Source organism: Columba livia, chromosome 2, assembly GCF_036013475.1.
Source record: "Columba livia isolate bColLiv1 breed racing homer chromosome 2, bColLiv1.pat.W.v2, whole genome shotgun sequence".
In the NCBI taxonomy this organism is placed as follows: domain Eukaryota; kingdom Metazoa; phylum Chordata; class Aves; order Columbiformes; family Columbidae; genus Columba; species Columba livia.
In genome coordinates this window covers 142255072-142281905 of record NC_088603.1, presented here as the reverse complement: position 1 = coordinate 142281905, position 26834 = coordinate 142255072, and the positions used below count along the sequence as shown (strand labels likewise).

Sequence of the window (26834 nt, the reverse complement as noted above, 5' to 3'; positions counted from 1 at the left end):
AGAAAGAAAAAGATATCTACTCAAGATACACTAAGAAATCCTGAAGATTTGTTTGCTTGCTTCACAGTCAAGTTCCATATAATATGAAAAATACTCTATTCATATCAGTATCTAATCTACAGAGGTAAAATAGAAGCCATCATGGCAAAATCCTGATCCTGCAATGAAATTAGAAGCAACTGTCTTTAGTTTTCAGTCCACTCACTACAAGAGCAGTTTACACCTCTGTTTTCAAAGTCTAAATCTCATACAAGAAGACAAAAAATATTATTTTTGTCTTTCTCAGTAATTTTCCATCTTCACATTTGGATGCACAGTTCAAGAGGTTTGTCATTCCTTGTATGTATTGAGATAAATCTAGAGCAGAAATACCTGCAAAAATACAAAAAAAAAACCAACAACAAAAAAAAAAATCCCCAAAGGCAACCAGTGTGGTTGAAGAGCCTCCTTGCAGTTTTGTGTGAGAGGAATACTGCAAACTTCTTTCTCACATGGACACTCCATACTGGCAAAAATGATTCCCAATTATATCATAACACTGTGCAGACCCAGTGGGCTGAGTAGGTACTTTATCCCAGCTACACGTAGCTTGCACAGCTTTGCTCCCTCTCTCTCCATCACAAATACACACGATACAGAAATGCCAGACTTGGCAAGAGCAGGCTGATGATATTACTGAAGAGGGTTTTTTGATAAGATCATCATCTGTTTCTGGACTCTTGGGTTTGCTCCCTTCCTCAGCAGAGGAGCAGTCGCCCCTGATAAATGTCCCTTTGTGTGCAGATTCCTCCCTGATATATGCGAAGACATTTCAGTCCTGAGTCTATTTTTTTTATTGCTTCCTATACCTCAAATACAGTTAGAGGTATATGGAGCATTGTATGTAAAGCAATTGAAAGTGGACACAATTGAAAATACAGTATATGTAACTCAGACTGAAGCCTTTTCTAAGACAGACGCTGTTCTGCAGGGAGAAAATTAAACATTTCACCATCACCTACATCAGTCTTTCCCTAGGACTTTCTGGTACCCTTCTAGCTGAAAGATACTAACATTTTCTTTTTTTACGGTATTATTTGCATAAATATATGATATTTAAATAAGATCATTAGTACATGGCAATGTTTGTACATTTAACCAATATTGTTGGATTTCTTTTTTACTTGGAAAAGTAAAAAATATCTAGGTAGCCTGTGCCATTCGTAAATGCGGAAAGCTACTGAAGTTAACTTAATTTGAAGACTGTTGTATTAACAGTGATGTCATGAAATGTATTAAATGAACAAAAACGTCCTAGAAAGTATTCTTTTTAACTCTAAAAGCAAGAGCAGTGAGATCATCTGTGACTGTATCTGTGGTGTCTTCTCAGTTTACAGTACTTATGCTTAGAGATAGAAGGATCTATTTTCATCTCTCATTTGTGTAACGGCAGATGAAGTTATTTGCGTTCTATCAGATATGCATACTCAGAGCTATGAAACCACTGCTTAGATGCCGATTTCTAGCTCAGTCTGTGAGCCAAAATCCCCAAATGCCTTACAAAAGAAGCAGACACTTTAATACGATTTCCCTATTTCCTTTCAATGTTCGCAACAAATTTCTGAAAGAAGGAGAGTACCAAGACAAAAATAAAACAAAAAACAAAGACTCAAATTTGTCAGCATTTGCTGTGACCATCCAAAAGATCTAGTTATTGTTGAGATTAGGAAGGTGAGAGGAGGACTGGGACAAAGGGAGATTGAATGCCATGCTCCACTGCATGCATGCAATATATAGTTCCATCCATTATAATTATAATTTATATGAAAAGTAACATTATTATAAATAGAGATAAATGTAGTATAACTATAATGTACAATATCAAGATTCAAATTAATCATTTCTTTGCACTCGCTGCGGATGCCCATGCATAACAGACACATGGCTCTGTACTGCTCCAGCACTCATGAGTTATATGCTTATCTACATCTTCTGTGATCAAGTACCAGCAATGACCAACACAGCTTTTTAACACTGCTCCCAGACAAGGATGGACCGATGGTTTTGGACACGGACCAGAGTACCCTCACCTGCTCCTTCAGTGCTTCAGCCTGGACTATCACCCTGCTTTCCCATGCAGCTGTATCTCAGCACTGACGAGACTTTGAAGCTGATGTAAAAACTGATGCCCATTTATAAGGCAGACTTGTAACCCTGAGTGAAAGAAACCCTTGAACAGAGATTGAGTACAAGTCCTGTGCACTACTTTAATCCTACTCTGAGGCTTACAGAAGACTTAAGTAGAATATAGGTCTTGCAGCAGCCTTCTGTACAGGAATGATCTTGACCTTCATATAAGTCCCAAAGGCACCATGTGAGTAAAGCATATCCCAAATTATTTTGCCTTACCACCTTCTCCTTAATGAGCACAGGCTTTGAACACAAGGAATGGCTACGACTGCCTTGCAAGGCCAGTTCTGCAACAGGAGCTTGTAGATGGTCATTCTGACCTCCTGAGATTGACTCTTCACAGCCTAGATTTTACTGCTGTAAACAGTGACTGACAACAAGTCCACATCTTCTATAACCTTAATGGAAATTTCAACCTAAATAAAAAGCTCAGGGTCTCAGAGCGAGTCAGTGCTGGAAACAGGAGCTCTAACTTTCTCAAACAGCTGCAATCACTGCTTCTGAAAACTTCACACAATCCATACAAGACATGTTTCTTTTTGAGGAAGTTGGGAAGTATTTCTGGCAAGCTATAGACATTAAACAGGCAGTGTCAACAGACATTAAAAAAATTTTAACTCAGAATATATCTGGGCTACAGAATTCTTTTGTCTTTGAAGCATTAATACTACCTTTATACTATGATGCTTAAAAGATACTAATGTCAATTTAGAACAGCTTATTATCCTGCAATGATGATGTACTATAAGAACATAAGCAGCATAGCCTGTTATTAAGTATATAGAGTTAAAACAGTTAAGTACATAGGAAATGATAATATTGGAAAGGCTGCATGTTGACATCATCATTCTCCTGCTAATAAAATCAGCAGTTTACAAAACTACATGCAACAGCATAAAAGCTCCCCTAAAATATCTGCTCCTTCTCTTCCTCCCCAAGAAAAAAATCACATGCATCAATGCAAAGAAAAAATTTCTGGTCTAGCCATGACTATTATTTTGAAGTAAATACATACTTCTCAAGTAAACAATTTCTTTCTGATAGACACAGACAATTTGCTGTTCAGGGAGTCTTTGAAAAGGGCAGTTTTATTCTACCAGGTTTCTCCCCATATGTTTTCATCTCAGTTAACAAAGTACATTAGCAAGATACATAATGCATTAACTTAAACCGATAAAAAAATTCTAGACAAACAAATCTTGCTTTTACATATCCAGCGATGTAGTTAGTGTTTTCAAAATCAACCCTTCCAACATTAGGGAAAGCTTGAACCTACATGCAGCCCCCCCAAGCCTTTGACCACTCTTCTGCAGATTGCAAGACCGCAGCATAAAAGCTGATTTTCTGTCCCGTCTCCTGTCCTCCGGACACTGCTGCCTCGTCCAGTTCATCTACCACCCCTCTCTATTCCCTTCTGTGGCCTCACTGTTCTCCCTTAATGGCAAGTGTTGGGTCATACCCAAGTTCCCAGCAAGTGCCTCCAACAATGTCCAGAGACAAACATCAGAAAAACAAGAGAAGAAAGACACATTTGCTTTCCTTCACACATCTGGTTTCTAACTTTCTGTCTTCCCCTATTGATCACAGACCATCTGCCAGACAAGCCTAATCTGCCCCTTCAAACTGCCAAAAGGTGTCTCCTACCCTCATCAGATGCAATTCAGAAGCTCACAGTCTTTCCACTGACATATATATCTTGTCTCAGTCATCAGATACCATCCTGAGTCTAAACTTTTCTATTCTCTTGACTGTACTCATCACAGAAGTACAACACTCCAAAAAGATTAATTTATTCTACTAAAAAGCTTTTTACAACTCAGTGTGGACATCCCCAACATACTGGGCAGACTTAACAATAGCTGTGTTAGTAGCATCTTTCTCACCAAATATGCTTATTATGTCTTCTCCTTGCACCTCTGTCAACTCTACAATTTACACAGATGATACAAAGGATCTTGTTTTCCAGTCCACAGTGAATCTCCTCAATGACCTCCTGCTAACTTTGCACCACCTGGAGTCAGGAGAGATACTGACTGAATGATTTCTACAACAGCATAAGCATCCAGGTGCGAAAGTAGATGTCCATGAGGAGGATGTCACGGCATGCCAAAGCTAAGTGATGAAGAAGTAAAAGCCAGAGAGGAGCTCTCATCTGGAAAAGTCCAAAGTTTTTATTGCAAGTAGAAGCTTAATAAAAGGTAGGAAAATCTTTAGTTTTTGCTTTTAATCAGCCGCTCTTGTTCAAATAAATGCACATTTCTCTCTTCTCTCTTTTTTTTTTTTTTTCAGATAGATATCATCTTTGAAGTTTCTACTCAAACACCATGAAGATATTCCTAAATTATTTCCACATAGTGCCAGCAAGCCTTGTGGCACTGCCCCTGAACTAGGCTGAGGCCTCCAAGAAGGCAGGGACTATATTTCACCTGTTCCTAAAAGCACCAAGAATACTGTCTAGATAAAATAAATGATAATAAAATTGAAATAAGCTAAGGATGCCTCCTAACGGAAGGATTAAATTGAGGATTAAATTAAGACTGAATTGTGAACAAGAAAAATCAAGTGTTCTCTGGATGAAATCAGAGGAGATTTGTGGGATGTGATGGTGCGGATTTGTGTATCAGTGGATTTGATGCTGTGCTTCACTCTTATAACGCTGAAACTAGAAAGCATGTAGACTAAGAGCAATATGGTCTTTCAAATTATGGTAGAAGCATGAAGGTCATAATGAAATAAAAGGAAAGTACATGTTTGTAAACTTAGAATTAATAAAGTGAATAAAGAAGAAAGTATTGTTAATGCTTGGAGAAAAATGTCATACTCTACGGAAGTTTTGTATTTTTTCACATTTCTTGTAAACAAGTATTAATACAAGTACTCTAAATCAATATGATAATTTCACAGAAAAAATAAGTCTCATCTATGGCTGGGTTGTACCATTAGCACCTTAACCTACACATATGTGAAAATATATGTATAAATAAACATATGCAGCTTACAAAGTCTTCCACTGTGCCAAATATGTATATGGCCATAAAATGTTTAAGTATTTTCTGTATGCTTATGCTATCTTCTTCTTTTGGCAACCAACAAAAAATAATGGAAATTGATTTCTACAATGAGAGACATATTCAAAAGGCAGTATCAAAGAAACTCCTACAAACAGGTAACTCAAACCTTTGCCAGCTCCCATGTAGTACTTTTCACGCATATCAAAATAAACAGTTCCAAGAAACTATCAAATAATGGAGATACACATGCATTTTAGAGAAGACCAGTCTTGCACCAAACATTTTAGTCTTGGAAGATCTGGGTTTGATGAATTGGATCTAAACCTTCCTCCGGTGGGACCTCCAAAATCACTCATAATCTCTCTGTAAGTCTGAAAGTAATAATAACTGCTTTCACCTTTTATTGAGCTGTCTTTTTAGATAGCAAACAACTGAGAGTGGGGACTGTAATTGTGTTTGTATGTATAGATATACATATACAAATGTAAAACAGATACATAGATATACATTATAGATAGACAGATATGTATGTATACACACACATTTTTATTTATCTATAAAGTATAGTATCTAGGACAAAAGGAATTCTGTGTCAATAGAAACCAACAGCTTCTAGGTGATACTGTAACACAAACAGCAAGAAATAATATATCTTGGCATTGTGAAAGGGATGCCCTTTTCAAATATGCTGCATCTCTTTTGTCTCTTGCAAGTAGGGTTGTGAAGGGGCTTTGATTATGTTTCTGATATATACTCCATATCATTTTTTAGAATAGTTAAACAAAGCTCAGTTCCTGTATCGTCTGAATAAAGTGACAGAGAGAAAGAGACAGAGGATTACTTTCATGTAGATAGTATTTGAAGTTTGAGGTGATTGGTTTAATTTAGTTCTGGAATTTATCTAAATTCAACCATTGCATGTTTTTAGTCTTGAAATAATCAGGATCAAAAAATATATGTAGGTGAAAAAATACTTGTTTATATACTGCTTTTTATCTCTTAGATACACTCACAAAATAGCAAATGACACCCTTCGAAATACTGAGTTCAATTGTTCCAAAATACTACATGAAACAGAAGAAAGCAAACCATTCACTCCACAACACCCTTCTTACCTGCCACTGAAGCAAACAGAGATCTCCTTTTCTAATTTATTGTCATCTTGCTAGAAATACTTAGACCAATTAAAATTATTTCAATTTGAATGGCAGCATACTCTTCAATGGCATTCCAGGACAAATGTGTCATCTATTTTTAAATTCTTCTTTGATCCCAAGGGTTTTACAATCATGCATCACGCTTCAACTTTTTTCCCCAATCATCCATTTAGATATCTTCTGACAACTAAACATTGGCAGTGTATGCAATAAAGTTATTCCTGTTCCTCCCTGTCATGAACAAATGTAATAAAACCTCTAACAGCAAATCAATGTCTACACTTTGTAACGAGTATAATTACAGTAGGAAGAGGCAAGCAAATCAATATGAAGATTGTGAGTTGAAGCTTTAGATTTGTCAGTCATTTCTAGCAGCTGTTTACATTTGGTACATTCACAGAGCACTTGGAAGAACAAAATAATTCTGTTTGAAACCTATAACACAGATCTCACAATTATCCTATGAACAGCACACTTCTGTATCCACAAAGCTTTAAGTATTCTCATGGAGAAACTGAGGTATCACATCTCACCTGTCCTACGCCAAGAGAGCTTGGTATAAATAGTGTAGAATTTAAAAGCACTACACAATAAAGATACCAGTGTCTGACAAAACCATTATTTCACCGAGAGGTATGATACTTCTCTCTGAAAGGCAATAAAAAGTAAATTCCACGCTGCTCTGTACATAAAGAAGAGCTAAAATGAAAAATTTGTTGTGTGACATCCCATGTTGTTAACAATATAGGCAGATCGAGATAAGTGTGTGGATTTGGATCATCATCAGAAGACACAAGGCCATATTTGCCAGTCTATTATGTCATGTTTCTTGAATTCATGAACCCAAGAGTGCAATAACTTTTTGCGACATGATGGAGAAGTTACATTTTATACATGCTCTAAGTGCAGAGGTAAGATAAATGAATTTAAAACAAAACCAATATTTTTTTTAATGTTATTGAGTAATATAGTATATGGATAATCCTGAAGTCTAAAGCATACAAACCGTTTCAGAAAACAGCAGTGGCAAGCAAACTGTGATTGCCAGAGGATTTATGTCAAATTAGCTGCTACTTTGTAAACCAAAACAGTAGGAGAATACGAATAAGAAAATAGAGATTCTTCATTAAGTTAAAAGGGAGCACAGCACAAAAAACACACACACTATGGCTCGAGTTGATGATTGACTCAAAATTCCATCCTCTTCCAAAAATGACTCAGCCCATTTGGAAGGGCTATAACATTTTAGGAGCAAAGGTGATTCACATTTCCCTTCAATCACTCCTATTCAAAACACAGGTAGGTTTTAAAAAAATTGTACAAAGAATAATTTTAAGATAAAATGGTGGGAAGGTTGTTAGAAAATGCCACAGTTCTATCCAAAATTTTTAACTTTTATCATTTGACCAATTGTTTTTTGCTTTGACATAATTTCATTTATCTTTAGTCATAAAAATGTATACAATTTTGCACTTTCAAACCTATGCTTTAACAATATGCTAATTATACAGTTCAGATGATCTGGAAAGAAATCCATTTTGCACTGATGATATAAGGGAGTGACAGTACAATTTACATTAAGAAATGTTTTCTCATTTTTCTCAAAAATTGGTTTGCACTCAGCCGGAGAAATCTAAATTCGACCAACAGGCATCCCTCCCTGCTTCTCCATGGTTACAAAATAACATGACAATCTGAATGACGAACAAGATGCACATAAGAATAGGTTACAAAATCTCCTCTGGACACAGGTAGACAGGCAGTCAACGTTTTCTTTTGTAATCTGATTAAACAGACGATTATTGTACAGAACAATACTGGAATGCCAGGAGCAGACAATTCCCAGTGACATCATTTCCAACATTTTGAATTAGCTATTCCAAATTGTCTATATTAGCCCCCAGGGCAGCTGGCCAGTCCACATTCCTGACTTTGAGGGAAGACTTCTAACTGCAGAGGCTCAGATACGGCTTCCCCTTTTGTTTATGGCTTCCTTCACATACCTTTCTTTATTCAGGTTAAATACTGTACCACAGTGTGCTTTTGGCACGTTTTCCTGCCACATTAATATCAACCTGTACAGATAGAGCTCAAAAGAGGGTGACTGATTCCTTGTGATTTTCCTTTAAGTGCACAAGGGACAGAGACATGGCAGCGTGAGAATCCTGCATCCTGGCACACTGCTCTTCATCAGCTACAGACATCACAGCACATGAAATTTGAGGGCTAAAACCAGTTTTGATTTATTCATTTGATTCAGAACTGTCTTGCCAGATGTGTTACAAAGAAACCCCATACCCATAACTTATCCTCAGACTGATACGTTTCGTTACTTTGTGGATTCGTGGGGAAACACAGAAGATGAGTTTCCCAAGTTTTTGGGAACATGTAGCTTTACGGATAGAGTTGCGGCATGCTGGAATGTAGTCATAGTCATTTGCTGTAATATTAAACCCATATCTATGCATAGCAAAGACGTAAGGCATTCTAATGATGTGCCACAGATAAGACTAATTAGTGTTTTCATAGACGCATTGCCTGAAATAGTCTGGCATCCAGAAGCACAGATGCAGAGTTTTTCAAGATTACTGACAACAGTGGACAGAACAACAGAAGAAAGATCTACCAGTATGCATAATTTGAGTAAATTATGACAGAATATCACGCTAACCACATTTGCAATTTTATTTAATAAAGAATATTTATTTAAATAATTCAATCTTTGAAATATTTCCATCAGACAAAACTTGGCATTTTGGAAAGAACATTTTGAATATGAGAACACCACCTTCAGGTAACTGTTTCCCATCTTCTACTTATATTAGAGATGTACTTCTCACAGGGAGCAATAGAACTTGAACACCAAATTAAAACCAGCATTATTAGGAGACATAAAAAGAAGTACGAAGACAGAAGCATGTAAGCCTGAGGATAAAAAAAAAATCCATCCTAATATAATTTCACAAAATAAAGATTAGCTTAATCTGAAACCTATGAAAATTAATATCAAGATTTTAATTGACCTCAGCAGGTTTCAGTTAGGCCCTGCCTGTTCAACACGATTTTTCAGTGTAGTTTTGCAGTGTTCCTACAGAATGCTCATCCCATCACCATTTCACCTTCTCTCAGCAGTTTTTCGATCTCCACTGAAATGGAGGTGTCTGAAATTACTCTCTGCAGTTACTTCCTTCTTTGCACAAACATGTTGTCAAAGGCATTTTTGAAAATGCAAAAGTAAATTTTTACAGTTACTGTTCTTCCTTAAAAAAAAGAAAGCCAAGATGAATGGGAAACTCGGCAGTGATTTTCGCTGGAATATTTTAGGGTGATAAATTGTGGACTCTGAAAAAAACGAAACATAAAGGAAATCAATGGTAATTTCCAGCACACACAACGTTCGCTACACCAGAAAATTTCAACGCTTACAATGAGAACCACTCACACACCATGAGAGTAGAAGGACATCAATGTGCCTGTTTAAAATTCAATTTTAACTGATTTTTTTTTTTAATCAAAACTATATTTTGATTTTCAGATCCCTGGAAAGCCTTCGTAACTACAAAATATTTCACCAAAATTTTCTGAAGGGAAGTGTTTGTGTTTTATGTGCAGAAAAAGTAGTTGTGGTTTTTGCTGGCTTTTTTTTTTTTTCTCCAGGAGTTTGGGATGCCAACAGCTTAACAGTTACTGACAGCTTAACAGCTCTTTCATTCTCACTCCATTCCACTAAACCTGAAAGCCACCCTCCAGAAACTGTGAATGTGATCAGTATTTCAACCTAAACACTTCACTGTTTCAGGTTTCATAGGCAGAAAACTGGTATGATAAATTAGACTCAGTATATCATGTCTCTGTTGACTTTCCTGGCACTATCTGCTTGAAGCTAAGAGAAGTCATAATCTGCCAGTTGTTGTATCATGGTCCTTTTAATGATACAAAAGCCTGTGCAATGAATAAACTGAGGATAACTCCTCACAGTTGTCCTTGTCCCCTTGTTCCACTTTTTCATTTCCTTCTGTTTTTACAGAAGAGAATCATAAAATGTTTGCAGAAATTAAACTAAATTAATTTTTAAAATAATAAAAAAATGCTATTTATAATGCAGAACAATGCTAAAGGCAATGGGAATTCTAGAGACAACATAAACATTTGAAGCGCCCTGTTACAGTGATGCTCTTGTGATTCAGGCATTCAGCATCACGCACCTGGAAATCTGCAGCGCCCGTTTGTGCAGGCTCCACGCTTCTCTTGCTCCAGGTCTGTGAAACGGGACAAGGGAAGAAGATCAATGCCCATACGTCAGGAGGCCACATCACCTGCATTCAACACCACAATGCTGGCACTGTACATAGACATATACACAAATGATTACCTGATTGATGTTGTCCAGTTCCAGAAATGCAGGCTGCTGTGAGTTTTCTACCTAATACCTTTGATTTTGGCACTTCTGCTGCACTACTGGCAGCTGTCGACAGAAGAGTATCTAAAATGCAGGGCTCCATCAAGTGAAACTCCCATTTGGCCTTTTTATGAGTGTTGGACTCTGCACAAGTAATAATACAAAATATCTCTCACCTGCAAACGATTTACAATAACATAATCAATAATGTATTTCCTGTGATCCACTTTACTGTGCAAGAAACAGCATTCAGTGTGGTAGCGACAACAAATTCCAGCCATTACGGTTTTTATATTATTGCTTTCTCTCCTTTCACATATGTTTACACTCACAACAGTTATACCAACAAAAGATCATTCCGGAGTTCATTTGTACAACTCAACTACCAAAAGACATTGCTAATACAACATTTTCTTGGGTTCTGCCCGAGGGCTCTGGGGTTTACACTGCTGTGTTCGCCTCCGCTTGCCGATGGAGAAATGTTGCTACCAGTTATTTTATCTCACCCACCCTGCATGCCTCTTGTACATAATTACATTTTTAGGCTTTAAATCTCTTTGCTAAAGGCATTAGATGCAGATATGTGCTGGGTTTGGGGCTTGTGACTTGCAGAAGGGAAAAAAGAGGCCAGCTAAATGAATGCTGGTCAAAGGACTGAGTCAAATCACTCTGAACTCACCATCTCAAGCACACTAATGGACAGTTACCAGCAGTTAGGCAATGTCTGGAACTTGCTAACCCACAATAGCACATTTACGTATCCAAACCTTTAATTATAAATCACAATTTTTCCATATTAAATGATTTTCTATCTCATGTCCTACACATTATTAATTAGAGAATCATGTTTTAAATCTGATTATCTACATGAAAAATAATTGGGAGAAGCTGGGCCAGAAGAGGGGTAAAGAGAAGGGTTCTATGGGCCACTTGCCCCTGCTCCAGCTCCATATTATTGTATTACACATAAACGAAAGTGCAGGAGAAAAAAAAGGAGCAACTTACTGGGCATCCCAGTAACTTTTGCCCTCCTCGTCCCTGGGAGTGTCTGTGTGCACACTGGTAGTGCAGGAGAAAGATCTGTGTGTGTGTCTCCAATTCCTTCAACAATACCTTCTCTTTTTACCTTGTTTGACGTAATTTGCTCTATCAACATAATACACCTCTTGCTAACAAACCTTCTAATTGTTACACGTACAATATTTTGTTTACACAACAAACCAAAAAGTTTATTCCTGCTACACAGAGCATCATTCCTTTCTTACAAGGGTCTTTCCGTTTCCTCCTTCTCATTCTTCTTTAGTCTCACCTGCTCAGACTGTTCTCTTGGTTTCTGCAAAAACAGTGCCAGAGAATCCTAAAATTCAGCATTACTGTAATTACCCGTACAGTATCATAGACCCGGCACTCAGTACATTGTCCACATACTGTGTACTGCATGGAAATCCTTTAGAAAGTCTTTTTTTAAATCTTATTTTTTGTTACTTTTCTCCAATCTCTTAGCATTTTACGCTGAAATATTTGGTAAAATGGAATTCAGCAAACGTGGCTACTTGACAGGAAATAGATCTGAAAATTCTAATAAAGCTGTATCCAGCTCATGTAGCAACAAGCATCTTGACTTTCTCATCTCAAAATCCATAACAAATAAGTTTAATTTCTTCTTCTCAACATAAATGTTTTTAAAGTTCTCTAGATGCATTATTTTATGTTTTTCCCAAGTCAAAATTAATTTTCCCTTTCACGGTGAGCCCTTCTTTGCATGATTCCTGTGTCAATGACCTTTGCAATTACTTCCAATTCTTCATTTACAGACTGTCATGTATACACAGCACCACACCATGTTTTACCTGTCTGACAGAATGCATCCGAAGAATTAGATTTTGCATAACAGTTGAACAGTATTTGATTAAAATCTAAAGGTTCTGAATCTACATCTAAATAATCTATATTTCTTAATATTCACTCATTATTTTGATAGTGCTCTCAGAAAACAATAATTATTTTTGCACGGCAAGATTTGTCACTTCATTTCTTCATCACAAAAATGTCCCCAGTATAGTCTGTAGCCATTGTATGCTTTTTACAAACGACTAGAAAAGATAAAAACCCCAAACAACAGCAACAAAAGTCAAACAAACAAAAAAACAGAAGCCCTACACCATATAATTTTTGTTTGATGCCAATTAAGCTACTCAACACCCTTCTGTGAAAACCAAATGTATTTTATAAAGAGCTGGTGGTTTTTGTATTCACGGGACCATCAGCAATTTCAGCTGCTGCACTGACAAATACAGCAAGACCCAAACAGAAAAGCAAATTCTGCCTTTAAGTTCTCACTTTGTAATGACTCCCCAAACAAATGAGGAGAGTCTGCAGTCTTCAAAAGATTGGCACAATGTTTTCTACAGCTCCCACTGCCAAGCAAATGGATATCGCTCACAGCTCCTCTGGTAAGAATGTGTGCTGGGCTGGCAGACCCAGGCCGGACTGCCCTGCCGATTATTCTTTTTTTGGGTCTCAACCATGTGAAATACGTAACATAACTAAATGCAATCAAGCAATATACTGATCAATCTACATCTGTCTCGGCATATCTGTTCACGCAAAAGTACCTCTTGCCTCTTGGTGACATCTGCTTTTCTTTTCTCACTCAGCTATGCACTTGGCATGCTAAGCCATAGTTATTCTGATATCTCGCCTATTGTATTAGAAATTTTGAGTTGTCTGCCAAAGCCCTGAACCATGTTTAAGGCCTCTGAGTTGTCACAAGTGTGACAGTTTTCTTAGATTTAGTCCCTGTTTCAATTTTGGCAACTGGAATCAAAGATCACTCAAATAACTTGTACAATCGGGAAATGTCACGCACTGAGAATATGAGGCTGCTACACCTACCACAGTCTCTTAATTTTGACGCTCAGATTCTCCCATTTTGCTGCTGATGTCATGTCTTCAGAAAGCACAATGAATGCTTTTGTAACCCATGCTCACATTTTCAGTATTCCAGAATAAGATTATTTTTGACTTCCCCCTCACCACCCAGCACCCCACACTATTTAGCCTGGAGATGGCAATCAAATATTGAAACTTTAGTGGTTAAGTTACTTTGCCCAATTTGCAGGAAGTGTAAATTCATTTCAAGATTATTTTTTGCCAATTTCCACGTGAAAAATTACTTGCAAATTTCTGTGCTGCATTTTAGGACTGTAGGTAAAACAGTATGCTTATGGCAGCCCTCTTTTCCTCACTGCTAATTTTGCTTTAAAATACAATGCCATGTGTACAAAATTCACAGCATACATTTACAGGTTAATATTTAAAACATGCATTTATTGATTAATATGTGAATGTACTGTACCGCTGACCCTAGTCCTGTGAAACAAAGACTATTTGTGCAAAGGCATGGGAGATTTCTTGAGGATGAGGACTGTTTCCAGTGACCATTCCAATGCAAATAAAAATTGAATTACTATGTAACCTCACAATTTCAACTAATAAAAATGTAAAATTTTAAACCAAGAGCTTGCCTTGAGTTGTGGCCTTAATAAAAGTGCAGTTTGCATAAAAATATCCTTTTCAGTTTCTCAAATGCAACAGATGGTTGTGACTTCTCTTGAAAAATATGAAAACAATGTCAGGCACTTCACAAACAGTCCATCCATAAGCTTGTGTTTCAAAAGACCATGACTAAAGACAATATATCTTCCAACAGATTACCATGTCACTATGAAAGAGAAGTATGTAACATCAAATGAACTTTCACTTATCCCCAATTTCACCCCCAGTCATCATATATATCATAAAACATTGGTATCCCTGTATTATTTCACTTTTTATTTCTCCCAAAGGATGATTCAGTCAGTAGTAAACTCCTCTCTAAAATATTAAAAAAGTCACAATTGCTTGAAACAGAACATTTGCATGTCAGGCACAGAACACAGTTACACAAACATAGGGATTTTATCCACATCGTCATTTGATATTAGTGTAGTTTCACATAATTAACATGGGGGTACTTCTTATTATTAAAAGTCTACCACTGAAGAACACCGCTCCAAGTCCTGCAGGGAATGTCACATATCCTCTAGATGTCTCTGGAGATTAATTCTGAAAACGTTATAACTCGGAGCAGGATCCATTGTAAGGAGTCAATCATTATATTAGCATTAGAACGGTTCTTCAATATTCGCTCTGTTGGAAGAAACAAAATATTTTTGTGCCTGCAGTCTGGACTCCAGGCTGCCATCATGTGCACACTAAGCTGTTATCTTCTCTTAGATGTGTTTCCACCCTGAGATTTACCTCTGCATTTTAGCAATACTATTTATTTCTGTTAACATTTTAGTTACTTAAAGCAATATGCTGTAGTTTTATAACATCTTTGATCTATCCTTATTAGAAAATGATATGGGCAAAATATTGAGCAAAAGTTGCATGGTTGAACTTTCACTATAGGAATCTGGTTTACAGAGCTGCGCATTTCATTACTGATTTTTCAGTACCCTTATTATCATTATACTGATAACTCTCAAAATGTGTAAATGGACATGCATTTGAATTTAAGCACTTTATTTCACCATGTTTGCCGTTAACAGCAATGGAAACAGAAAAATCCCTTGTGAGAACAGCCTTCCATAGTTTTATAAGTGTTTGTACCTTTGTTTCACACCAACTTTTGCAGATGAAATCCAGTCTGCTGCACGTAGTAGCACACCACTCCTCTGTGTTGGACAAAGGCATAACTTATCCAAAACCCGCCGGTGTCAATTCCCATTTACTTCAGTCGCCTTTGAACAGAACAGGCATTTAGGAGACAGGCCCCGAGCAGCACGGCTGCGTTTGCACGGCCATTCCCATCTGAGGAAACAGCAACCCTACAAACCGTGAAGATGTGCAGTTTGACAGCCATACTTCAGGCAGATGGCAAAACAGAAGTCAAACGGACGTGTTTCCCTGAGAAGAACATATAGATCTGTACTTCTGTAAGCTGGAAATGCTACAGAAAGGTATTTGCTTGCAGGAACAAAAACGCCATCCCTCGTGTCAAACAAGCAATCTGTACTTACGGAAAATGAGTCATTGCTTGAGAAAAGCTCAACTGCTTTTCAGTGCTTTTGGTCTTCAACAATTAGTCGTCACCTTCATTTGTGATATGCTTCATTAAAAATACATCATCAAGAATTAACGTGATTAAAGTAAAAAGACATGACAACAGAAAACGGCATACTGTCTTTGGCCAAGATAAAAAAAGAGCCTACATGGCACAGCGTATTAGTTATTAGCCCATGTACGAATTCCTTGAAAGCAAATTTACTGCATTGTAAAAACAGTGATTTTAGCAACCTCGGTGCTTCTCCTGAAGTATAAGTAAGGAAGGAGAAAAGGAAGAATAAAAAAGACACCTTTTGATGGGAGATTATGTAGTCTCTACAATCGAGTAAATTTAGTTGCTGTTGCAGTAGAGGAATGTGATAGGAAATTTTACAGTTGAAGGAGAAATGTCACAGTATTTTGATAAGAGAGCGATGAACTTTTTTTCCCTCGTGCCATTATCAAGGCGAAGTGAACAAAATACATCATTTATAACCCACTGCTCCACCATTATCTCCTGGTGAGACACTTGTTTTAAAACACACAAGGACCTTTTTTCTCTAAGACTAAAGCTCTCTGTGAGGCTCAGTCTTCCTTTATAACCATGAAAGAAAGTTGACACTTGTGTGGGCCAAAGTTTCCAGGCAACCACACAAGGGCACTTATACACCCTCCAGGTCACCCCTGGTTCTGAAGTACAGAGGAAGCATATGAACAGTATATGTCTCTTTGATCACAGATACCATCTAGAACTGATGTGGAGAGAAAATCCTGCACTTTGGAAGAAAGGCACTACAGTCTCCTCAAAGGTTTTTCTTACCTAATATACCCGGAAAGTAAAGGTTAGCATGGTAGCACAAAACTGCTCAAAACTGCTAATTTTTTTTCTTACCAGCTAAAAACCACCACTGACTCTCTCCTGCCATTCAGAACTCTTGCCTAGGTATTCCTGCTCCCTGATGTTTTTTATTATTCATCTACAACACAACAGCACAGTTGATTTACTGTACAATGCTCATTCAGCAAACCTATGTGCAAGTGTTCAAACGTGTCTGAGCACCACAACTGTGCACCACGGAGCACTCAGTAGAGGGGACTTCAAGTGAAGGCACATTTACAGACATACACAAAACTCTACAGCACTTCCACATCAATAAGTAAACCCACGATGTAAACAGAAAATCAGAAACATACAACTTTATGTTGAGTAAGAGAGAAATATTTGTAGTCAAGTCTGGTGCTAATTAGTATAACCAATGTCTGTTTTAGAAGAATTAAATGTATAAAAGACTAAGTTGCCATATCAGAAGATAACAGGGTGCAATATTCTGGAGACACCCTAATTAATACTCACATATTTTATTTGTCCTGTAGAACGAAAGTCAGATTCAGACATAAGGAGCCAATTTAACTTATTTCACGAAAACAAATAAAAAGTTTGTTTCCAGAAATGGCAGATGAATTTATGGGACCCTTGGGTTATTCAGCTGCTCCTACGTACAATGTGTTTAACAGCTCAGATGGTTTGTCTTAACTGTTAATGCATTTGCTGAGTCAATGAGGAAAGAAACACATCATGTGAACAACAAGGAAATATCTAATAAGAAAATAAAATTGAAATGTATCAAATCCCATTCTAACAAAAAATAAAGGAAAACCCAAGTGTCAAGCCTAATTATAACAAAACTGACTGCTTCAACATCATTATTAGATGCACGAATACAGGATATATGTTCATGTAAATACTTATCAAAATACTGCAGCAGATAACAGAACATGAATTGTCACCTTAAGTTTCAGTTTCACAAATAAAAAGTGAGATGGAAAGTCTTTGGTTTTGAGCTACTTATCAAAGTTTTCATCTGGAGACAGGAAGTCACTAAAACCTACATAACAAAAAAACAAAGTAAAATAAAATTGAATGCTTACTTCTGTCTTCTGTTTATTTTTTTTTCCTTTCCACTTAAATTAAAAGGGACAACCAAGGTTCTTAAAGTTTTTTGCTGATATTTCCATTACTTTGAGAACTTTCAAAAAAATCCTGAACATTTTCACTGAGATGAAATTCCAACCAAATCACAGCCTGAATAATGAATGCAAAAGCTTGGATCATCAGCAAAATCTGAAACTTAAGAAATAAATTAATAAAGTGAACTCAGTAAAAAGATGTATGGAGATGCATGCTATTAATATAGAAACATTTTTGTTCCTCATTGCACACGTATAAAAGAAAAATCAGAAAGAATGTTTATGTTAAATGTAAGACATTTCAAATGTTTTGCTGAATTACATAATATTTTTCCTCATGCCGCAGAAATGCTGCCAGATTCATTCAGATGGATAGACGCTTGCAGCAAGAAACCTTATTCAGAAGCTAAACCATTCAGGACTCTGAATGAAATGAATGTAGCAATATATTCTTTCAAAGCTTTAATATAAGACTTATGATTTAATTGCCACACTCCAAAGCTGGTGGGCAGGTCAGTCTATTACTGAGCTCTTACATTTAACTTTGGGGAGAGTGGCTGGTCTAAGACCAACAGAGTCTCTCAAAACAGGATGATAAGTTAATTTCACAGTTATCACAAAATAACATATGATATTAGGTGGTAGCGACATGATAACTCCACTGGAAACAATGGTAATTACATAGTAAATCGTGTCAATGATACTGCATTATCTCCCAACTGTTCAATTAACTCGTGTCACCACTGCATACTATGTTTAGAAAGTTGCTGATGCAATATTTCCGTATCATAATTGCAAAGATAGTTGAAGAAGATAGCACCCTATAATTTTAGAAAATTTCTAATATTACTCAGTGAAACTATTTCTACTATGAAAAACAAACAAACATTGAGGTGAAGAATGAGACCAAAAAACCTGGACGATACCACCTGAAATGGAAATAGGCTGGGAAGACTGTCATCAAACAAACTACTTCTACTTCTTTCATGTAGAGAATGAGGCGTTATTTCATAAATCAAATTCCAATTGGTATTTATTCACCTAACCAAATAGTAAGAGCCTTCATCATCATTAAAACAATTACAAATTTAATTCCTGAAAAAAAGTAAAACTTTTCTTGTGCCATGCAGATAGTCTGATAAATGTAGATTACAGTCAGGGGATATGTTTAAATTATAAGACAGGATGGGAAAAAAAATGAGCTTTTGTCTAACTCAGTGAAAATGCTGCACTCTCACCAGTGACACAACTCGTCTTCTCATTCTCACTCATACAAATCAAAAGTCCAGTGAGGTGAAAGGAATTACTCAGACATAAAATGGAATAAAATGCTGCCAGGAAACACATATGGCTATTTATCTTGTTATTGCCTTTTAATATTCAGACTGTAGGATATGATTGTTCTCTTCGAATAGTGTCAATGTTCTGTTCATCCATACACCACTGCTTTGTCGTTCAACAAGTTTACTCTTGACCTTGTTTTTTTGAGTACAGAATTAAACCATCAGCTGGTACAACTCAGAGTTACAGCCAGATCAAAGCCAAGGCAGGCGAAAGGTGTTATGCCAATTTACATAATCTTAAAATCTTGCTCCGCAATTGTCCTTTCTACAAAATAAATGTCTGATATCTGGGAGTCAGTCCCTAAAAACCAACCAATGGAAAGGTTTAAATATCTCTGTGATAAGGGTGCTGTGGGACACAAGCACCTAAGAGGCCAGGAAATTTCTGAAAATGTCCCAGAGTATCTTCACCAGGATTCACTTGCAGCAATTAAAGCACGCTTTAGACTATGCAGCAACATTTACCTGTGACAGAAACACTTCTGAGGCATGAAGTTGTTTTTGTTGTATTTTTCAATTTTCCTTTTTGACAATGCTATTTTGCACAGCTTGTTTAGATGGAGAGCAATTCTTTCAAGGCCAACTCCACCTACTTTTTCATCTCTGCTCATACCAGTTTTGTAGTTATAAGAATACAAAAGAATCTGCATGATTTTAGTGCAAGACTCATTTCCAGCAAATCAACACACATACTTTCAATTTGTTATGCATGAGAGATGCATAAAACTACAGAGGTTTGGGCCTCTGGAAGACAAAATAAGCAAAATATGTAAGTATTGTATCTAAATCATGACTAAAGTTAAACTCTATTTTTAACACACAGACTGTACAGTGAACTCACAAATACCAGGAAGGATTTTAAAGGACTCAGACCACATCCCAGACTTGTCCTTGACCATTCTAAGAATTTAACATGCAATTGTTGTCTCCAGGGGCCAACCTGTGCTCCCAAGGCTCAACACACAATTCGAGCGCTGCTTCCACGGCCCCTTCCCAGCAGCTTTCCTCCTCCCAGTCCCCAAAAGATGCTGCTCATCTCCTGCAAGCCGCCCTGACCCACTGCTGCTTCTGGAGTCACCCATGTCACACTGGAAGCTAAATCATGGCAAATAAGGAAATTAAACAAACCCCACAAAGTTCAAACTCAGCCCAAACCACTTCCAAAACAGGGATCCTAAAAAGGTAAGGTAGAAACTCCTCAAAACTCAATCTCTTTTGTTTTAATTAAGCATTTGAATTTATGCCATTCCTGGTCTTAGATCCAATGAGTCACAGAATAAGAGTACAAATACAAAACAAGAGATGCCAGCAAGAGTAAATACGTCAAAGAAAAACAAAAGCCAAAAATTCCCCCTCAAATTATAAATAATTTAGTAAGTTACCCTAAAAGTCCTGCACATATTTAAAAAAAAAAAAAAGAGAAACCAGGTGTATTTTCCATTTCTAACAGCAACACAGTGCTCCACGTGGCTCCAAATTGGGAGACTTTTTTGGTTGTTGTTCTTATTGTTTATAACGCACGTGTATTTCTCAATTTGCCAAAAGTTTCTCGATATAGACACAAGTTCAACTTTCTGAAAGTGGTCTGAATTACAAAACCACAAATCAGACAACCATTATGTGGTTTGTTCTGTTGCCAACTTCTGCAACTACTGAAACAGATAACAGCAAAGCTGAAATTTAAAAAAAAAAAAGAAAAGGTTGTTTTGGTTGTTTGGAGGTGTTTTTGGTTTGTTGTGGTTTCGTTTCTTTGTGGGTTTTTTGTGGGGTTTTTGTCTTTACTATCTTCGCGCATTCTACATAGAACTTTTGAGAAACAAGACATTTCTTCTGAATCAGATATCCATTATCAATTTGGACAGAGAGCGTCTGAACCAGTATTATCTGTAAATGATTTATGAGGGCAGGTATTTCTCTACCTGAACATTTTAGTGAAACCATAAATATCAGTAGAGACAGAGGCTGGGATTCAAAGAAAAACCTTGAAAAATATTTTATATGGGAAGCTACTTCCATCTCATGAAAATTTTAATTCACCATTTATATATTTTAAAAGAATTTTCATGTTTGCCAGATCGCTATGCCTTTCTTGCTGATATTTTAAACACATTTACTAGAAATACTTACCTATTAATAAAACCTACTGAGTTAAGCCAGCTGATCAGATGCCTTCCCATTGACTTCACCTAAGAACGCATCTGAGTCTGAAACATTATTCAGGAGAAAAGAGTACATTCAGTATAGCACTGTAAAACCAGCATTTTCAATTGTTCATGAAGAATGTCCTCAAGAATCCTTAGATACGCCGTATGCCCTTTTCTCCTATGTAACCTGCAACATACTGAGCATCAGTAAGGCCTTTACTCTCGGGAGTCACCCATGTCATCCTCTCTAAAACGATGTCTAAATGGAGAAGGATGGTTTTCTGTAAGAGTTCTATGCAGAGCACCCACCTCAGGGTAGACAAGGTCTATCCAGCTCCTTTGGCCTCTTCCAGACTGTTAGTTTAGACCTTGAGGTTACATTGGAAGCACCACTCAACATTACCAATAAAAAATTCAGAACCAGTTTAACAACCATCTTCATTTATATTAGGTTGTTATGAATTTCTAACATCGTTTATTTTGTTAAAAAAAAGATAAAAAGAAAAAAAAAAAGAGAAAAATACAACCTGTTCTCTGTGGAAATGATTTTTTTATAGTTAGCTTCATCTTCTAGCTATTGAAGTTCTTCTGAGCTCCTTTTTTACCCTTTTCTTTTTTCTGTTTGTTGTTCCTATTCATTTCTTCCTCAGTTATTATTAGTTGGATCAAAAATATGTTTCTATAAATTGAAATGGAAAGAATTCTCCTTTAGCGTACCATAAATGTGTTCAGCCAAACCAAATGTTACAGAAAAGCATGTACCTACTAAAATTCAACTGTTAACACAGAAATTTACGTAGGTGCATTTCAACACTACTTTCATTAGGACATCTAGATACTTAGGCAACAGCTAACTAGGATGTACACATGCTGGGTTATATTCTGTATTTACAGTTCTAATAATGTACATATTAACAGTGTCAGAAACATAAAAGCAAATAAGGCATCTTCCTACTTAAGGTATCAAGGTAATACTAGCCTTCTTTCACTCTTAATAAAAGCAATATATTAAACCTAACTGAAAGTCTCTCAGTTTTACGCAGCTCAGGCTGGGCTTGACTTTAAGAATTCGATTTCCAACATGTTTCTAATTCACCAGTGAATCCCTTTACCTGTGAAAACCAGGTCCTACACACCCAGAATAGCGCAAAAGAAAACCAAGGTCAAATTTTAGGAGCTGCCCAGTGTCACAGAGGAAATAACTCAGTATTCTCTTTTGATATTATGATTTTATGACTCCAAAACCATCTGGTTTTTATACTACCCATTTCTAAAACTGAAGAGAATATAGAGTTTTGTTTATAGCTTTGTATAACACAAAATGTACAGCTACAATGTGTTTATGATTTCTTTTCTTGTATGATAATTATTCCACTTAGCTATGATAACACAATAAATACAATATCGCCCAAGCAATCCTGGGAAACAACTTTCACCATGGTGAAGATGCCATTAGGAAGACCTGCAACACCTAACTCAGATTTCCTTACTCATATTTACTGTGTAAGTGAACGTACATGGAATCCACTCCATTGGTTGTAGAAGAGTTCATGAAAGGTAAAAGAGGAGCCCACAAGCCTTTCACGCCCTTTTTTAGCTCATCACCGAATGGTGTATTCATCTCAGAGACTCTAAATCCTTCCTGTCAAAATATAAAGGGTTCGGTCAGGGCTGGTAATCCAGTGCAAGGAGGAGGAGGAGGAGGGAGAAATTAAATGACCAAGAACTACTGCAATAAGGGTCTAAGGAAGGATGAGGCTGCCACTGCAGTGGGGCTGCACAGAAATACTTAAAACATCCTGCAAGTTGCAATATGGAAACACAGTGATGAAAACATACTACATTTTAGTAATGTATGGTTATGCCATAACACAAATACAAAAAAATAAAATGCATGAATTGCCAGAAAAAAATATATTCAGTGTACGGCTACAGATAACCATATTTACAATTGATGGGTTTTGCATAACCCCATAAAACAGATATGACGATACACAGGATTTTAGTAATATACTTATTAGAGTGAACAAGAAAACCATTTCCCATCAAATTACTGCCTCCTTCCCCCTAAAAAGTATCTGACTAAAGCAGAGATAATGTAAAGTTCAGCTATCAAAAATGGCTTCATTAAGAACTTTAATGAAGCACATGGGAGCCATTTATTGACTCCTCAACTATTAAGACATAGCATTATTACTGCTTTAATAGTATTTCCATTTTCATTTAGGAAATAACTAATCAAGGGATCAATGTACCAAAGACTTTATTTTCTCTCCCATGGGTCACTGAAAGTACATTTTTTAAAATGCAAAAAAAACGTAAAGGCAATTCCCCCCAGTGCCATATCACATAAGCAATTTAAAGAAATAACAAGGAATGCTAAAGGTCAATGGCTCCTGATCTAAGCCATGTTATAAAACAAATGAAAATTGTTCGTGGTAATTCTACCTTTCTAGTGGAAGTAAGAGATCGCTTTCACATCAAAGAAGCTTACCTCCAAAGTATGCAAAGCACCTCCACCCTGACCTGCTGTCAACCTGTGAGACATTTCTATTTCTCAGCCTCACTTAGAATGCAAACTACTGTTTTCCTGGTAGTTCTCACAGCTCCACTTCCTTTGAGGTACAGATGTGTAGCCAAAGAACCCAATCAGATAACACCCATTTACATATTTATAAAGTCTCCTGTAAAATCTCGTATCAATTGTTGCCACTATATATAGCCCTTTCAAAGTATCTTGTGGGCACAAGCGCTCCACTGCACTGCTCCCTTCAGGAGTCCAGATATATCGTATAATGTGATTTCAATGTAAATGTGGCCCATCACACAATCATACCACTTCACAAACTCTTTTCTGCTGGGGTAGCTTAAATCTAAACACACTCAAGCAGCTTGCTGCACTGGAGCAAGATTTCCTTCACATAAAAAAAAAAAAAAAAAGAAGTCAAAACCCCCAACACAACAATGCCAAGGAAAAAAAATCTGAACATTTTCTGCAGAAAGATGGGCCGTCTCCAAATCCTTGTGCCCTATCAGACAAATTAAAGTAAATCAAGCATGAAATGAAGCAGAAGAGCCCCGAGATAAGGCTCCTTTAAGTCGTTTACAGATTAGGATAGAGAGAGGTGCATCTGGTCTCTGGCAGTGAAGGAGGCCAGTTTCTCATCTCACAATAGCAGCCTGTGTATAGGATTACCTTACCTTGTCACTGACAAGGGAAAAAGCGCCTGCAAAATGTCTCTAACTAACTTCCTAATGTTCCCAGCTAAGTTCTCTTATTAAAGTATTAACTGTTACAATGATAGAAATAAATTTTGATAAAACAAAATAAAAACAGACACTAGTCTGATTTATGAGCTGGTCAGACACTGATAAACTGGAGGCTCTGCTACCAGCAGATGAGCCTCTTCGCTTATCAGGCAGGATTTCACTGCTAGAGCCAGCAGATAACTTTCCAACTGGAATCAGTGATTCACCGAACTCTGTGTTACTGGTCGGACTGGGGTTCCAGCAGCACCTAAAAGGGCCTCTTGTGTTCCCAAGACGGGATTTTGTGCTGCATGCAGAGACATTTCCCTGCTGGGAGTGACGGCTGAGCTCGGGAGCCAGCGCAGCTGATGGTTAAACTGGTGCTCCCGCCGCGCCAAACTGGCCTCTCTCTTCTTATCAGCTGCCGTTCAGCTTCTACAAATTGGAGGCCTTCCTTCTTCTCTGCTTTCCTTCCATCCATCCTACAAATTGGAGGCTTTCCTTCTCTTCCTTCTCTTCCTTCCCCAGGAAGACGCGTTCCCCGGGTTCAGCCGCCCGGGCCGCCCTGCGGGGCTGCGGCAGCGCGGCCGTGCAGCAGGGCGGGCCGCGGGGCCTGCAGGCTGCGCTGAGGGGCCAGTCCCAGGCGGGCACGGGTAAGGCAGTCCTGACGGTCTCTCCGATTCCCTACACCAACCATTAGTGCCTGCTTTAAAGTTTCCACCGTTTAGTTCTCTGTGACTGCTGGAAAAATACCAAAACGGCACTATAAAAAAAAAATACACACTTCAGCGCTTGAGGACCTATCACCTATTCTCACATAAAATCCTATAGGGTCTCCAATTCCAGCAACAATGTATGTACTTAGTGTCCAGCGGGTGAAAACACATAGAATAATGCTTTTTAATTTACTGAAACTCTAGAATGAAGAAAAAACTCCCACCATTACAGCAGCATAACTAGACCAGGATAGCACTAATTTACCCTCAAAGCCCTAAAGAAAGGATGGACCATAATTTGCCAAATGAGAATATTTTCCAATAGACCTGAGTATTTGTTCCTGATACACAAAGACTAAGACAGAAATGACCCAGAAAGCAGAGTATAATTTTACTGAACTAATCCAGAAAGAATGTAGGGCAGGATAGCAGAAAGTATGAAATTGTCCTTCAGGCTTTAAGTGCCAAACCCCGAATCGATGGTGCTTCAGGAAATAAATCTTTCTAAACGTATGAAGAAAGGAAGGCAGAAGGCACTGCGCCTCACCCCAGAGCACTTTCTCCACCAGCCTTTCATGTCACACTGATCCCTTGACACTGTTCCTGCATGTTTGGATATTTTTATAAGAATGTCTCCAGCTACACACACCATTCAGCCCAACCAAACTGAGCCAGGTCCTGCCCCTCCGAGTCCTATGCCCAGTCTCCCCCGAAGCAGTGATATCCCCCTACTTGCCTTGTGTGCTGCACACTCAATAAGGCTTTGAGGGTCGGGGATTTATTTTCATTTTTAAGACTATTTCTCTGACTTTTCATTAGCCAGGCATCACTCGCTGCTATGAAAATGAAAAATGTGCCATATTATCAACCAAAGATCTCACGAACTAACTCTAAGTGTTACAAACAGGACAGGTGGATGAAATTAGGCATGGAAACACTCCCACAGGAGACACCTTTTATCCTTTGAAGAGATTGTCTGGGCAAGGGAAAGGCAAATGAAATTTCTTTCCTCACTAACTGTCAAGACTAATTTCATTTGTCTCCAGCACTTTCAACCACAGCCCCTCCTTCCCAAAGAGACAGATGAATTTCTGTTTATATGTTAAAAATAATGCCAGTTCTCATTTCACTCCTTCTTACCTTTGAAAATATACACTGCAAAACTGCATCAGTGCAATATCTTATGCTGACACATATGATGAATAATTATGTCTTACTCTGCCTGCATTTTGTATGAATGAATGATCCAGAAGGTAGAAGTATCCAAGCTCTCTGTGTGAGATTAACGTACCTGATTTGCAGCTGCTGCTCTTTTTGGAGACATACACCAGTGAAATGTGGTGTGTAAAACATGAATGTGATATACTAATGTTTTACACTCATTTATTTACATTAATTTTGCTACAAAGGGTACAGGGCAAAGGAAAAAACAAAGTATTAACATTTTTATCCTAAAGTTATTCTCAGTGAACAGAGGTAATATAATTCTCTTCTGTGCAGAGAACTGATATATTTACACATCTGTGACCAATTGATGATATCCAATAAGTACTCACTGCTTGATGCTTTCAAATAATAAACTAACTT

At 37.4% G+C, this 26834-nt stretch overlaps 1 protein-coding gene across 8 annotated transcripts in view; it reads right to left on the bottom strand.

The window, feature by feature from the left end:
- The window catches only part of ZFPM2 (zinc finger protein, FOG family member 2), a 311941-nt gene that overhangs the window by 166361 nt on the left and 118746 nt on the right, over positions 1 to 26834 (bottom strand). For 3 of the 8 annotated variants that reach the window (XM_065054232.1, XM_065054234.1, XM_065054233.1), the window contains 2 exons: positions 10710 to 10880; positions 10543 to 10596 (listed from right to left, as the gene is read on the bottom strand). The exons of 2 other annotated variants lie outside the window; for them this stretch is intronic. In XM_065054232.1, coding sequence (XP_064910304.1) covers positions 10543 to 10596; positions 10710 to 10880 — 225 coding nt within the window. Of the gene's footprint in view, positions 1 to 10542; positions 10597 to 10709; positions 10913 to 26834 lie in introns of all 8 variants that reach the window. 3 more of the 8 variants (XM_065054235.1, XM_065054236.1, XM_065054237.1) reach the window with 2 other exon arrangements.